The sequence below is a fragment of the Ipomoea nil genome, unplaced genomic scaffold (assembly GCF_001879475.1).
Source record: "Ipomoea nil cultivar Tokyo-kokei standard unplaced genomic scaffold, Asagao_1.1 scaffold2159, whole genome shotgun sequence".
In the NCBI taxonomy this organism is placed as follows: Eukaryota; Viridiplantae; Streptophyta; class Magnoliopsida; order Solanales; family Convolvulaceae; genus Ipomoea; species Ipomoea nil.
Genome location: NW_017618587.1, coordinates 359,189 through 375,214, shown reverse-complemented (window position 1 = coordinate 375,214; position 16,026 = coordinate 359,189). Strand labels below are relative to the sequence as shown.

The 16,026-nt window shown below is 37.9% G+C and overlaps 3 protein-coding genes across 5 annotated transcripts; 2 read left to right on the top strand and 1 right to left on the bottom strand.

The window, feature by feature from the left end:
* Positions 1-103: 103 nt before the first annotated feature.
* Positions 104-3,821, top strand: LOC109149472 (protein QUIRKY). Its single transcript, XM_019297255.1, has one exon. It carries the CDS (start codon positions 257-259, stop codon positions 3,428-3,430), a length of 3,174 nt encoding a protein of 1,057 aa, XP_019152800.1. The 5' UTR covers positions 104-256; the 3' UTR covers positions 3,431-3,821.
* Positions 3,822-3,854: 33 nt separating this feature from the next.
* On the bottom strand, positions 3,855-6,213 carry LOC109149474 (hypersensitive-induced response protein 1). The gene is made up of 6 exons (XM_019297259.1): positions 6,075-6,213; positions 5,152-5,357; positions 4,886-5,006; positions 4,685-4,776; positions 4,508-4,604; positions 3,855-4,413 (listed from the first exon to the last, which is right to left on the bottom strand). The coding sequence occupies exons 2-6, from the start codon at positions 5,338-5,340 to the stop codon at positions 4,046-4,048; spliced, it is 867 nt and encodes a 288-aa protein (XP_019152804.1). The 5' UTR covers positions 5,341-5,357; positions 6,075-6,213; the 3' UTR covers positions 3,855-4,045.
* Positions 6,214-12,666: 6,453 nt separating this feature from the next.
* LOC109149120 (protein NRT1/ PTR FAMILY 2.11-like) lies at positions 12,667-14,182 on the top strand. 3 transcript variants are annotated; one of them, XM_019296771.1, is made up of 4 exons: positions 12,667-12,820; positions 12,872-12,879; positions 12,942-13,174; positions 13,256-14,182. In XM_019296771.1, the coding sequence occupies exons 3-4, from the start codon at positions 12,963-12,965 to the stop codon at positions 14,064-14,066; spliced, it is 1,023 nt and encodes a 340-aa protein (XP_019152316.1). In that variant the 5' UTR covers positions 12,667-12,820; positions 12,872-12,879; positions 12,942-12,962; the 3' UTR covers positions 14,067-14,182. The 3 variants fall into 3 exon arrangements, with proteins under 3 accessions (XP_019152316.1, XP_019152315.1, XP_019152314.1); XM_019296770.1 differs by having other exon boundaries at positions 12,667-12,879; XM_019296769.1 differs by having other exon boundaries at positions 12,667-13,174.
* The last annotated feature ends 1,844 nt before the right edge of the window (positions 14,183-16,026 follow it).

Below are 16,026 nucleotides of genomic sequence, written 5' to 3'. Positions count from 1 at the left end.
AGTTAGAACAGGAAAATAAGGAATAAAAAAGTGTATAGATACAGTAACTAACCGAAATCAACAGGTAAAAGTAAAATTCGAAACCCAAGAAACCAATTTATGAAAAAGGGGTCACGTAAAAAAAGCAAAGAACAAAGAAGCAAAGCATCAAAATAAAAGAATTCATAACAAAAAACTTCTTCTCCCCTTTTCTCTCTCTCTCTCACTCACAACAGTCCTTTACCGCCTTCAACGGCCACGCCCGCATAATGAAACCATGACGGCGTCATCAGAGCATCCGGATCATCCACCGCCGCCGCAGCAGCAACAACAGCAGCCACCGCCGCCGCCGCCGCAGAAAGCGCCACAAGCGATCCGAAAGCTTGTGATAGAGGTGATCGACGCCCGGAATCTCCTTCCCAAGGACGGCCAGGGAAGTTCTAGCGCGTATGTGGTGGTGGACTTTGACGGCCAGAAACGGCGGACGTCAACCGTTTGCAGAAACTTGAATCCGGTATGGAACGAGGTGCTGGAGTTCGTTGTGTCGGATCCGAAGACGATGGAGTTTGAGGAGCTGGAGATTGATGTGTACAACGACAAGAAGCTGAGCAATGGGAACGCGAGGAAGAATCATTTTCTCGGGAGGGTTAAAGTGTACGGAACGCAGTTCGCGAGGCGGGGAGAGGAAGGATTGATTTATTTTCAGCTGGAGAAGAAGAGTGTGTTCAGCTGGGTCCGGGGCGAGCTTGGATTGAAGATTTATTACTATGATGAGCTGGTTCAGGAGGAGGAGCCACCGCAAGAAGAGCAGCCGCCACCTCCGCAGCCGCCGCCGCCGGAGGAGATGATGAGGAAGTCACCGACGGTTGTAATGCTAGACGAGCCACGGTCAAGGATTATTGAAATCCCTGCAGGTTGTTCGGACGCTGCAATGGATGCACGAGAATCGTCTCCCCCGATTGTTACGATCGAGGAGTCTCCTCCCCCGATGACTGGCCCGCCGCCTGAGCAGCAGCAACATTATGGTCCGCCGCCGCATGAAGAGGTTCCACCTGGGATGATGAATATGCCTCCGCCGGCGGAATATCCTCCGGAAGTGAAGAGGATGCAGGCAGGGAGAGTTGGAGAGGGCGCAGTTAGGGTATTGAAACGGCAGAAAGATGAGTACTCGCCGAGAGTGATTACCGGGAAATTCGCCGAAAAATCAGAGAAACCGTCGGCGTTTGATCTCGTTGAGCCGATGCAATACCTGTATGTGAAAATTGTTAAAGCACGTGGACTCGCTCCGAGCGAGAGTCCATTTGCCAAGATCAGAACATCCACCGAACATACCCGGTCCAAAATAGCCATGTTCCGACCCGGACCGCCGGGGGAGCCTCCGACGAACCCAGAGTGGAACCAGACATTCGCACTTGGCTACAATAAACAGGAAACAGCGAATTCCACTTTGGAGATTTCAATATGGGACGGTGCATCGGGCCATTTTCTCGGCGGGGTTTGTTTCGACCTCTCCGACGTGCCAGTCCGTGATCCGCCGGACAGTCCATTAGCTCCACAGTGGTACCACCTCGAAGGCGGCGGTTCCGATGACCAGCACAAGGTCTCCGGGGACATTCAGCTTTCCGTCTGGATTGGAACTCAAGCTGACGATGCCTTCCCAGAATCATGGAGCTCCGACGATCCATCGGTGGCTCACACCCGGCCGAAAGTGTACCAATCTCCGAAACTCTGGTACTTGAGAGTGACGGTGATCGAAGCTCAGGACCTCCACATAGCGCCGAATCTGCCGCCGTTGACATCGCCGGACGTGAGAGTCAAGGCTCAACTGGGGTTCCAATCCATACGCACTCGCCGCGGGCTAATGAACAACCATAGCTCCGCCTTCCACTGGAACGAAGACCTCATCTTCGTCGCCGGCGAGCCGCTGGAAGACAGTCTGATCTTGCTGGTGGAGGACCGGACAGGTAAAGATCCGATGCTTCTCGGGCACATCATAATTAACGTAGGGTCAGTTGAACAGCGGCTCGATGAGCGGCTAGTGGCAGCTAAATGGCATGGATTGGAAGGTGGCGGTGCTCCCGGTGGGCCCTACTGCGGAAGGCTACAATTGCGGATGTGCTTGGAGGGAGGATATCACGTGCTGGATGAAGCGGCGCACGTGTGCAGTGATTTCCGGCCCACGGCTAAGCAGCTCTGGAAGCCGGCTATTGGGATTTTGGAGCTGGGAATCCTCGGAGCCCGCGGGTTGTTACCCATCAAATCCAAGGGTCCGGGAAAAGGATCCACGGATGCTTATTGTGTTGCAAAATACGGCAAAAAATGGGTCAGGACCCGGACCATATTGGACAGCTTTGACCCGCGGTGGAACGAGCAGTACACGTGGCAGGTCTACGACCCATGTACGGTTCTCGCCATCGGCGTCTTTGACAACTGGCGTATGTTCGCCGACGCCGGAGAAGAAAAACCCGATTACCAAGTCGGAAAAATACACATACGGGTATCAACGTTGGAGAACAACAAGGTATACACTAATTCATATCCTTTATTGGTTTTGTCACGGGCCGGGTTGAAAAAAATGGGCGAAATTGAGCTGGCGGTTAGATTTTCCTCCCCGTCATTGCTACCAGACACGTGCGCAGTTTACGGGCAGCCGTTATTGCCACGTATGCACTACCTCCGCCCCCTAGGGGTGGCGCAACAAGAGGCATTACGAGGAGCAGCCATTAAAATGGTGGCGGCGTGGTTGGCCCGGTCGGAACCGCCGCTAGGATCGGAGGTGGTGCGATACATGCTGGATGCGGACTCACATAACTGGAGCATGAGGAAAAGCAAGGCTAATTGGTTTCGGATCGTGGCGGTTTTAGCTTGGCTTGTCGGATTGGCAAAATGGTTAAACGATATCCGGCGGTGGAGGAACCCGGTAACCACCATTTTGGTCCATATTCTTTATTTGGTTCTTGTATGGTACCCGGATTTGATCGTCCCCACCGGGTTCCTATACGTGTTCTTGATCGGAGTTTGGTACTACCGTTTCCGGCCAAAAATCCCGGCGGGTATGGACACCCGGATTTCCCAAGCCCTGAACGTGGACCCGGACGAACTGGACGAGGAATTCGACACCATACCCAGTTCACGGCCGCCGGAAGTGGTCCGGCTCCGGTATGACCGGCTGAGAATACTGGCGGCAAGGGTGCAAACAGTGTTGGGTGATTTTGCAACCCAGGGTGAAAGAGTGCAAGCTCTGGTTAGCTGGAGAGATCCGGCGGCTACAAAAATGTTCATTGTGGTGTGCTTAGTGATAACCATAGTGTTATATTCAGTGCCGCCGAAGATGGTGGCGGTGGCCTTAGGCTTCTACTTCCTCCGCCACCCCATGTTCCGGGACCCAATGCCACCTGCTAGCCTCAATTTCTTTAGAAGACTTCCAAGCTTGTCTGATCGTTTAATGTAGTAGTACAGTACTTCTTACTAGTAGCAGTAAAATAATAGGAAGAAAAAAGAAAGAGAAATTAGAGTGACCACCAATTTTTGCTGAAGATGTGGCCTGTGCTGTGGGGGATCCAAACAAAAAAAGTGGAAATTTGTTCTCACAATCTTGAAAAAGATGTCTTTTTTAATGCAAAAATAACGTTGGGAGAAGTGATGATGAGCAAGAAAATGCTGTCCTGGACTATGGGCAGATTTGAAACGACAGGATATTATAATCCTGTCGTCAAAAGTATTGACATTCATTTGCCCATTCTTACAATTTATTTATTTTTAAAAGTGAATGATCGATCGTAGGATTACATCTTTCTGTCACTGCTGTGCTGTAATGAAAAACTTCTTCATCTTCCTTTTGACTGCAGTTTTCCACTAGTTTTCTGTAGCAAATCTCACACAAAAAGTGTATGGTAATTCATCTTCTTGTTAACTAACATTCACAATCTTCTTCCAACACCAATATAAGTTGATAATAGTATTGACATTTCACAATCTCCACACCTAGTAAAGTAAACACACAATCGGAAATGGTAAAAACGCGTTTATACAAGCCTGAAAAAAGTCTGAAGAGTTTTGAGAGTATTTAGTGAGGATGGTCAGACTGGGAAGCCTGAAGAAGGCCATCACGGATCTGGGAAGCCACATCGCGAACCGCCCCAGGGCCATGGGGGATGAAGACAGTGGATGATTTGTTGGCAGCGCCAATTTCCTTCATCGTATCAAAGTACTGAGTCACGAGAACCATGTCCATCACATCTTTGGCTGTGGTTCCTGGCACGTTCACTGAGAATCCAATAACGCTGTCCCTAAGCCCGTCCACGATGGCTTGGCGTTGGCGGGCAATACCTAACCCTGAGAGGTACTTCGCCTCCGCCTCACCCTCAGCCCTCTTAATCTGCAAAATCTTCTCAGCCTCGGCCTTCTCGTTAGCAGCAACCCTTAGCCTAGCAGCTGGAAAAGTTCAAAGACAAGACAGAATTATATTTTTTCTATAGCACATTTGCATGGAAAACCAAATTGGAGAAGCGAGATATTGTTACTTTACCAGCATTGATTTCATTCATAGCTTTCTTAACATGCTCATCTGGTTCTATATCAACAATGAGTGTCTGAACAATTTCATAGCCGTAGGCAGACATAGCCTGTGATCAAACACGAGAATTAGCAAACAATTTCGCTCAGTAGTGACAAAGTAGAAAGTTAGTTTCTAGAAGCTATTAACCTTCTCAAGTTCATCCTCAACAGCCTTGGCAATTTCGGTTTTTTGCTCAAAAACATCGTCAAGGTTGAGTTTCGGAACACTAGCTCTGATTACTGGATAGATATAATAAGAATGCAAATCAATTTCAGATAATATCCCAGTAAAGACAACATAACTATGGCATAGGGTTCTGCGGAAACAATATTTAGCTTAGGTTTGTACCATCAAAAACATATGCCTGAATTTGACCCTTAGTGTTGCTTAGTTTGTAAAAAGCATCATTTGCCTTGTCAGCCAGGGCACGGTACTGAATTGAAGCAACAACATTGACGAACACATTGTCCTGCACATTCATAATAAACGAATATCAATAATATCTGACAAGAAAATAAATACTAAAATGGACTAACAAGCCAAATTTCTTCAGTGCAAACTATAAAATAAGTAGAGTCGTTTTATGATACAATCCTAGTGGAGAAAGGACAGACCTTTGTCTTGGTCTCACAGCGCACATCCAGTTGCTGCAGCCGGAGGGTGAGATGACCAGCCAGTTGACTTCCAAGGCACCAAGGCACACAGTGGCATCCTGGCTCTAGCACATCTTGATACTTGCCAAAACGTTCCTTAATTGCAACAGTGGATTGATCAACTTGGACACAGCAGAACAGATTTCCCATCTTCTCCGAGGAAAGAACTGAAACACACAAATGTTAACAGTCCTGTCTCAGATTCCAAGAGCCAAGTGTATCTCTCTTACAGTAATAATTTGTTATGCACTATAAATATGGAACCAAAAAACCAAACCAATGATACCAAAATCATCCAGAGCCAAAATATACCAGTACTGATCATACAATCCAGTGAATATACAGAACACTCTTGCTAAAACTCCACAAAATAATAGCTAAATACTTACGAATTTCCTCCAATAAAGGAAAGTCTTTGCTTTTCCCACTAAATCACAAAATAGGCATATCAGGCACAGAGGATTTGAGTTTTCTGTCAAAACCCTAAAACTATACACAGATAGGTATTCACTTAAACAAGACAAAAAGAAACAATTTTTAACAAAATCTTCATGAGATACAGTAGAGCTATTTAATTCAGTAGCGTGGTTTCAGAAACCCCAATTCAGTTTCACCCACGACGCTATACACACAATCTATAACAGAAAAAAGGATGAATTTTGCAATCAGATCCACACACACACTGACACACACACACAAGTGTCAAGGTTAAACAAAAAAGGGTCTCTAAGCCCAAATCGAAACTGCAATCACTTTCCATAATTCATAATTTGATTCCATATGTATTCCTCAAACATGCAAAAGCATACAGAGATGGTGATCGTTGGAAGGAGAGTAGGGGTATACTGGGGCCTAAGTAGAGATACGGAGGGAGAAGAACTTACAACGATGAAGCAACCGCAAATGGCGTCAAGCTGGAGAGAATAACTAAATTCAACTAATTCTTTCACGAATCTATGATCTATAAATACCCCGAGAAGGCAAGACAATGGCCGAATGATGGCTCCCTCTTTCCTACAATGTCATTGTCCGTAATTAAAGCTAATAGTATATTCCTAGTGATATTTTAAGATATTTTATAAGATAAAATTAAAAATTATTTTTAATTTTTAAATAATTTTTAATATTTGTTAAAATAAATATTTTATCTCTAGGAAAGTTGTTTTATATAAAAGAGGTGCCTACAATCTAACGAGAGGATTAGTAACTGTGTTCGATGGTGGAAACTCTAGGTATACTAAAAAAAAAAAGTATTTTAATTAAAATTTGTAGTTTTTTATTTAAGTAATTAGTCCAAAATGTATGAATATCATGGCATATATGGTATATATATAAGTGTGATGGGACTGGTTCCCTAAGCAAGAATGCCGAAATTTGGAAAAATATTGATAGTTAACCAAAAAGTGTGATTCTTATCAAGTTTTTGCTCATGTAAAAATATTTTGCATCATCCTTTTTATGTTATTACTTTGCTAATAAAATTATCTTTACAATTTTTTTGAACTAAACGCAATAATTCAATGTATGTTGAGTTTGTGAACACAAAATTATCAAAGAAATTTAAAAGATTGCATCTTTAAAATAAAAATGTATTATTGGTAAATATCGGGCTAGTACAATTTCAAATACATAACGTTGGTATGGTACTTTGTTAAAAAAAAAAAACAAAAAACAAAAAACGTTGTCATGGTACAACATTAATATTAAATATGATAGCATTCATGTCTGGTCATGGGATATTTTTTTATACCCTGATGATAGCAACATTAATAGTATAAAAATCATATGCAAAATTGAAGCTGGCTTAACAAGAAATTACATTGAAATTATCAACTTCGTGGTTAGCTTAACAATTAAAAATAAGGCTATATATATATATATATATATATATATATATATATATATATATATATATATATATATATATATGGAAAAATGGTGGTTTTAGTCTATTAATTATACTTTTATGGTAGACTCAATTTATGAATTATTGCCATATACAATTTTTTCTCTTTTTAAACAAAATTATATAAATAAAGAATAACTATGGTGTCTCTCAATAATTTATATAATTGGAACGAGCTTTTCTTGAATGGCAAGTAATCTTCATTAGACTTTGATCGAATAAAATATATATTTGTAATAATCTGTACCATTTACACATAGTTAAATAAAGACTTTATCATTACATAAAATATCACAAATCAATGTATTTCGTTATCATGCATAATTGCATATGAACACAATCATTTTAATTTGTTGACTAAAAACTTTGGAGTTAATATAAAATCGTGTTGTGGTTGGAGAAATTAGGAGTGGTATGTCATGTCTAGCTAATATGAACAAGAAGTCAATAATATTAGGATTCTATGTATTTGAGTAAGATTATGATTCTTTATCCTAGTTTCTCAGCTGAGACCTCTTCATCATATATACCTGTAATCTGTATAATTGTAATCTCATCATATATACATGTAATCTGTATAATTGTATTTTAAAATTATACAGATTACAAGTATATATGATGAGGAGGTCTCAGAGAAATTGAGATAGAGAATCATAATCTAACTCAAATACATAGAATTATAATAAACAACATAGGGCTGATGAACAAAAATTCCATAGTGAGTGGTTGCGTGCGTTATCTATTTCATGGTCATAATCCTATCCATTTAAATATTAGATAGGTATTCAAGTAATTCTTTCAGGATCTATGATTTATAAATACCCAAAGAAGGCAAGACAGTGGCCGAATGATGGCTCCCTCTTTTCTACAATGTCATTGTCCGTAATGAAAGCTAATTGTATATTTCTAGTGATATTTTGAGATATTTTATAAGATAAATTAAAATTATTTTTAATTTTTAAATGATTTTTATATTTGTTGAAATAAATATTTTAATTAAATTTTGTAGTTTTTTTTTTTTTTTTAAGTAAAGAGTCCAAAAGTTATGAAATTTTTTAAAGCATGGTATAAGTGTGATGGGACAAAGGACTGGTCCCCTACGCAAACAATGCCTAAATTTGGGAAAACAGTATAACATGTTTGGTTCGCTGGAAAGTATTTGGAAGGAAATAGAATTTTGTATGAAAAATAAATTTTCGAAAAATGGAGTCTATTGTTTGGTTGGTGGAAAAAAAAAACTATTAAAAATATAAATCATATTGTTTGGTTGGATTTAGAATTCTAAGGAATAATGAGTATGAAGATAATTATAATCCTACACAATAATAACAACAACAATAATAATAATGGTAATTAAAAAAAAAGTTAATGAGGCCATAATTGTCCTTCTTATTTTCCACAGAAAAATATTTTTCATGAAAAATAAAATACCAAGGAGGACCAAGAAAAGTGTTTTCCATTAAAAAATATTTGTCATCCAACTAAACAAAAAAGAAAATCTAATTTTCATCAAATTCAAGAAAAACATTTTCTTTGAAAGACATTTTCCATCCAACCAAACACCTCCTAATAGTTAACTAAAAAACAAGTGTGGTTCTTATTAATTTTATGTTCATGTAAAAATATTTCACATCATCCTTTTTTATGTCATTATTTTAATTTTTAATATTATCTTTACAAATTTTTGAACTAAACGCAATAACTTAATTTATAGTAAATTTGAGAACGCAAAATTATTAAAGAAATTTAAAATTATATTGCATCTTTAAATATAAAATTACTATTTGTAAATACCGGGTTAGTACAATTTCAAGTACCTAATATTAGTAACTTAATGGGGTAGCTCAAGTGGTTATTGAATTTTTTTTGTTGGAAAGAATTTCAGGATAACTCGAGTTCGATTTTCACAAGTGATGATTTTCCTAGGCCAGCTCCTGTGCCCGAACCGTAAAACAGGAAAAAAAAAAAAAAAGAAAAAAAAAAGGCTGATCATGGGATTTTTTTTATACCCTTAGGATAGAAACATTCAATATTATTTAGTATTAAAATAATATGCAAAATTGAAGCCGGCTTAACAAGAAATTACATTGAAATTTTCAAATTTGTGGTTAGCTTAACAATTAAAAGTAAGTGTATATATATAATGAGACTTTGTTTCATGCTATCTTGTTTTCAACATCATGTTACATGAGAATTGGTTTAGCCTCAAACGATCATAGCTTTTTACATAGATTTGTTTGTTTTGTATAAATTAAATTTATAGCTGATTATAATTATTGAGAAAATAATGGTTTTAGTCCATCAATTATACATATATTGTAGATTTGGTCCATGATTTATTATCACACACACATTTTTCCCTTTAATTATATGTAAAGTGGCAATTTTAGTCCACCACTAACAATTATGTTAATATTAATAATGCATTTTAAATTTTCAATTATTGAGGGACACCTTAATCATTATTTATTTATATATATTTGTATTAAATAATGAATTAAACATTGAGTACAAAAAAACATTGAGTTTGACAGACTTTTTTTTCTGTCATGTAGCTAAAAATTCAAAATTGTTTTGATTTATAAGTTTACTAAATATTACTAGTTGAAATAAATATTACGAATTTATGTACGTTGTTGTTTTCATGTCAATGAGTTAGAGTGAGTCTTCAATCTATAAGCACTTTCAATTCATATGTGATGGGTAAATACGCATATGGACTACCCGTGAAACTACCCAGTCAGTCCGTTGAGAACCAGCCGCAAGTGACCGATTGCGTCGCTCGTTGTGAAGATTAATCTTAATGATGGTAATAACTAATAACGCTCCAGAATTACCCATGAGGTCGCCCAGCGGAGCGCCACCCAATCGGTCTGCTTCATTACTCACTTCGCAATTTGGAGGACTTAACTTACACTACAAATAAAGTAGGTCCACTTGCGCCTTATATACAAGTAAATGAGCTCTTCTTGGATGGCAAGTAATATGATTTCATTGGACCTAGTCGAATAAAATATATATTTGAAATAATCTATACCCCAGTAACACATTACACATAGTTAAATAAAGACTTTATAATTACATAAAATATCACAAATCAATGTATATCGTTATCGTGCATAATTGCATATGAACACAAACATTTTAATCAGTTGACTGAAAACTTTGGAGTTAATATAAAATCCTGTTGTGGTTGAAGAAATGAGGGTGTGTCATGTCTATCTAGCTAATATGAACAAGAAGTCAAGAGCTGATGAACAAAAATTCCATAGTGCGTGCGTTACGTTATCTATTGCTTGGTCATAATCCTATCCATTTAAATATTAAATTGACTATTATGTGAGGCCATCTCACGAATTTTTATAAGTGAAATGAATCGAATCAAAATAGAAAAGTACTATTTAAATTGAAAAATATAATATTAATTTAATAAGGAGTAAAGTGTTTATTACTTGAAAAAGTATAATACTTTTAGAAAAAAATGTACGGAATAATATTTTTAAATCAGAATATAAAAGTATTACATTTTTCTTTAAAATTATTATATTTTCTCTTATGAGTAGCAAACACTTTATTCCTGATTAGTATTGTAATTTCATATGGACCCGCCCATCTCACAAATAAGGATTCGTGATACGGTCTCACACAATATTTTACTAAATATTTAATATTCGAATTTGTTAAGGTATAGTTGTGCATTTTGTCAACGAAGATATTTTAGGTGGATGGACCAATAAATTAAGCAAAGTAATTTCTATTTTGTATAATATTAATTATTAAATAAAAAATGCAAGATTTTAAGTAAATTTTAGCGTGTCAAAATTATATGTTTGTAAGAAACAAATTCTTGAAAAATTAGCTCTAAAACAGGTATTCGAGTGGCTGGAACAGGTTGTCATATTTGAATATTAGGAATTCTATTTTTGTAATTATCTTAACGGCCAAGACTATAGTTAATCAATCATTACTCTTTCCCGCAAATTATACTGTGCAACTGAATGCACCTTGCAAGGTGCATACGATTGTAAAACGGCGTCGTTTTGGTTTAAAAAACACGCGTCCCACTTAAAGAAGAAATCAGGTTCGATTCCCGACAATAGTATTTTTATATATCCAGAAATTCATAACTATATATCCACAAATTCATAACTATATATCAACAGTGAATGAATGAAGTAAAAATCCACAATGAATAAATGAAGTAAAAATTCACAATGAATGAACTAAATATCCACAATGATTAAACTAAATATCCACAATGAATGAACTAAATATCCATAAATTCATAACTATATATCCACAATGAATGAATGAAGTAAATATCTATAATGAATGAACTAAATATCCATAAATTCATAACTATATATCCACAATAATGCTATTGCCGAGAATCGGACCTGAATTTTTTTTTTTAAAGTGTGATGTATCTTATGCACCATGCGCGCATGGTACATTCGGTTGCACAGCATAACTATTGAGCTCTGACACTGTCGCTGTTGGTGAGAGTCGATCCCTAGTTATTCTTTCCAAACTTCACATCTATGACCAATTACTCATGCGAGCTAATCAATCATTATTGTAAGGACTGTGATCGTTGTGTGTACCACAATCTAAAAACACATTAAACATATTATTCTAACTTATAAAATATATTATTTTACTTCAGAAATTTTATTATTCTAATATATAAAGTGCATTATACATTATTCTAAATCATAAAATACATTATTCTAACATATAAAGTACATTATTCTAACTCATAAAATATATTATCTTACATCAGAATGTTCATTATTATAATACACAAAATATTCTTTTAACATTAAAACGATATCGTTTTAATCCGTGGTCTAACGTTCCACACAATAATTTGCCATAGGTAATAACATTGCATGACTACTTGTTATTTTCCTCGGGGTTTACAATGCACATGGAGTTATGGTGGATCCTGATCCACGATATACAATCATTATTGTGCTAAAGGAAATGGGCTCACCTAAAGAGGTTTCTTCCATTTTAACCCATTCGACCTAATGGGCCGATTCTTGGCCCACACACAGCAACCTTTCACGCATAACCCATCAATCTAATCCATACCCAGAAGACTGTCCACCGTCCTACAAGTCCAACGCCTAAAATGCGTCGCCGGAATTTTTCCCATTTGACTGCCGGCAGGGCTCTCCTGTTTCATGGCAACGGAGCAACAGAACACTTTCGGGATTCTTGAGGTAATCCAGTCGGACAACAACACCGGAATCTTCAATATGGATCTGCCTCAGCCCAATCCATCCTCTAATTTGCAGGAGTTTCAATTTCTTGGTCGTTGCAGTTCTGGGAATGTTAAACTAGACGTACTTTCATTTTTTTTTTTTTTCAAAAAAAAAAAGACAAAGAAGACAGCGACGTAACCCCACCTGCACGCGATGAGATTCTATAAACAATTATTCAACGAATCTTAATTACCTTATCCTGGACAGTACTTCGTGACAGGACCTCTCTATCAGGATCTATGTAAGACCAAAACCAAACAAGAATAAAGAACCATCAATAATATAAATGTTGTAATCTTTTTGGTGCATTCAGAACCATCAAATAAAATACTGCAGAATAAATTAAAGAAGTTGTTCTTCTTCAGAAACATATATACATCCTTCACCTCCACTATACTGCAAATCAGTATCGATCCTTGCTGTCACTCTCCATACCTCTCTATGTTGCAAAAGTTGTGTCTACCTTATTTATACTGGCAATGATAACAACCCACAATCATAGTGGCCTAAAAGATTCGATCTTTATTACTTTCTTATATAACCACCTTCAAATTTCCATTTCTTGTGTGTGAACTGAGGCAAGAAGACAACTAGCCATGGGGGAGACTCAATCAGAGGTGGCCACTAGGAAAGATATCAAGTACAGAGGTGTTGTCCCCGAAGGTAGCCCTTTCAAGAGTGTTGCTCAGGTCTTAGTGGCCGCTTTCAAGAAGAGGCGCCTGGATTTGCCTCAACATTCACTCTCACTTTTCCACCATGCTCCCTCCAACTCTCTCAATTCTAGGCTTCCCTTCACAAATCAATTCAGGTAATACTACATTATTATATTTTCTGTGTCAATTCACTTGAGAACGAATGAAATTAATGGTGAGGAGGGTTGTGATTTCAGATGTTTAAGCAAGGCGGCAATAATAAGAACAGCAGAAGACGCAATCAAGGAAGATGGTGCTGCAGAAAATCCATGGAGGCTTTGCAGCGTTCAGCAGGTGGAAGAAGTGAAATGCTTACTAAAAATCCTCCCAATATGGGGAGCTGGAGTCATCTACTACATCTCCGTCGTCCAAGCTCAAAACTTTGTAGTCTTCCAAGCCATCCAGAGCGACCGGCGTCTCGGCGGCGCCACCTTCCAAATCCCACCGGCATCCTTCATAGTATTCGCAATGCTAAGCATCACCATCTGGCTACCCATCTACGACCGCTTAATACTCCCAATCCTCCGCAAACACACCAACAAAGAAGACGGCATTACCCTCCTCCAGAAAATGGGAATCGGGATATTCCTGTCAGTGATCACCATGGTGGCATCCGCCATAGTTGAAACCAGAAGAAGAACCTTAGCCGCCGAGAACGAGGTTTCTTCCATGTCTGCGCTGTGGCTGATTCCTCAGATGGCCCTGTCGGGGCTGTCGGAGGCTTTTGCGCTGATAGGCGAAAACGAGTTTTTCTACCGACAATGCCCGGAAAACATGAGGAGCATTGCCGCTTCATTCTTGTTTGTCGGGCTAGCAGGGTCTAGCTACCTTAGCAGCTTCTTAACATCAGTTGTTCATAGGACAACAGGGTGGTTGGCTCAGGATTTGAACCAGGGGAGATTAGATTACTTTTATCACGTAGTGGCAGCATTAGAAATGATCAATCTCATATATTTTCTTGCGTGTGCAAAGTGGTACAAGTATAAAGGAAACACAAATACCCCATAGTATCCAACAACACCAGAAGCCTCCAGTTTGATTATGTTGGGGGTATTTGGTATATAGTTGTTAGCTGATTGTGTTAGTATGTTTGACTAGTTGATTGTAGAAAAATGTTTGATAAATTAGCTGATAACTGATTACATGCAAAATAACTTTCTCAAAAAGTTAATCGAAAATGCTACTTTAAGCGGCTTTTAAAATTTTAGTATTTTAGAGCAATAAGTTGTTACGAAAAACTAATTAATCAAAATTGTTTAACAAAATTAAACAGCTAATAATGATCAATTAAACTAAAATTAATTGATAAGCTAACTATGTTACCAAACAGGGTCTATATTATATTAGTGGCAGTAGAAAATGATAATTAAAATCAATTGTAAAAATGTTTTGCATGCCATAATGCTGTGTTAACTAGTTGTTGTGGTTTTTGTATGATAAATGATGTTATTGAGTGGTCCATCATATGATGACCCCCACTGAAACTTTGATTTCAAACTATAAATTGAATGGGCAGTTTGATAGTGGCGCAGCACCAATTAACAATGGTGGCAGACTGGCAACTTGTCCTCCTGCAATTATAATACCCCACAACACAAAAGTGGAGAGTACGTGGTTTACTTTGACCGCCATCAGTACAATATGCATTAACTCTTGAAAAAAACCTCCACATTCCCTTGCAATCATGCAATTTATATAGATGAACAGGAGTTGCAAGATATAATATATGCATGCAATTCTAATAAGTTGCTAACTTCAATCTGTTTTAATAACTAACTAGTATTTTCACCCGTGCGATGCACGGAATGGAATTGTTGTAATATATTAAGAATATTTGAATCTATATATAATTATTTAAGACTAGGACTATGTGGTTTAATGGTATCCGGGTTGGACTTCCATTTGGAAGATTATGAGTTCAAGCCTTAGTGGAGGCGTTATTGGTTCTTTGTGTTTCAGTAGGTTGAGAAAGTATATGAACAGATACTACAATGTAATAGAGCCAGTTGATTTCACCAGAGGTCGTTTATCTTTTCTGACAATTCCAAATTTAATTCTAGACTATAGTTATTAATTATTACAATTTATTCTATGTTACAACTCTTACGTTAATATTCTTACTATTATTATTAACACTTAATTACTTTTAGATATTATTATTACCACTTATATTATTATTATTATTATTATTATTATTATTATTATTATTATTATTAGTTTCTTTTCAAGTACTGTTAGTATATAATGGTCGTGAGGCACAATAATAATATAACCATAATTAAATATTCTTGTATTGTATTCCGGAGTTAATGCCATTTTTTATCCTAGACTTATTGAGGCATTGACACTTTTCATCCTCCATAATAAAAATTGCCACTTAGTAGACACTGTTATTGGCCGTTGGACAGTTTTGATCCTCCGTCAATGAAGTCGTTTGTTGACCGTGAATTAGAAGGGCTTTTCTGTCTTTTTATGTCTTATTCTTCTAATCTTGTTTAGACCAGCGCTGCTGTGACTCCTGTGAGGCGAGATGGCGAGACTTGGCGGCTAAGTAGTAACCGTCAATAGTGAGTAGCAGCGAGGTTCTTCTCCGGCGAGTTGTGGGTACGGCGGCGAGCATACGAGGCAGTAACTCCTTTCGGCGACGGACCAATAAGGCAGATCTGGCGGTGCAGCAACAGATCCGGCGAGGTTGGGGCCTTCACCGGTGGTTTTTGGTTCCGGTGAAGCAGAGAGGGCAGCAGGTCGGCGAACCCTCCTATGGTAAATAGCAGTTGTAGTTGTAGATGGCGTGATGTAGAATTTGCACATGTAAGTCCTCCCTTCCATATTGACCACAAATATCCTTCCCATCTCTCTCTCTCTCTCTCTCTCTCTCTCTCTCTGACCACAACTACTTGGTGTACAACCTCAAAAACTCTGTTATTCTACCTGAAATTCATTGAAGTTTCAAGCTGAAAATGTGGAA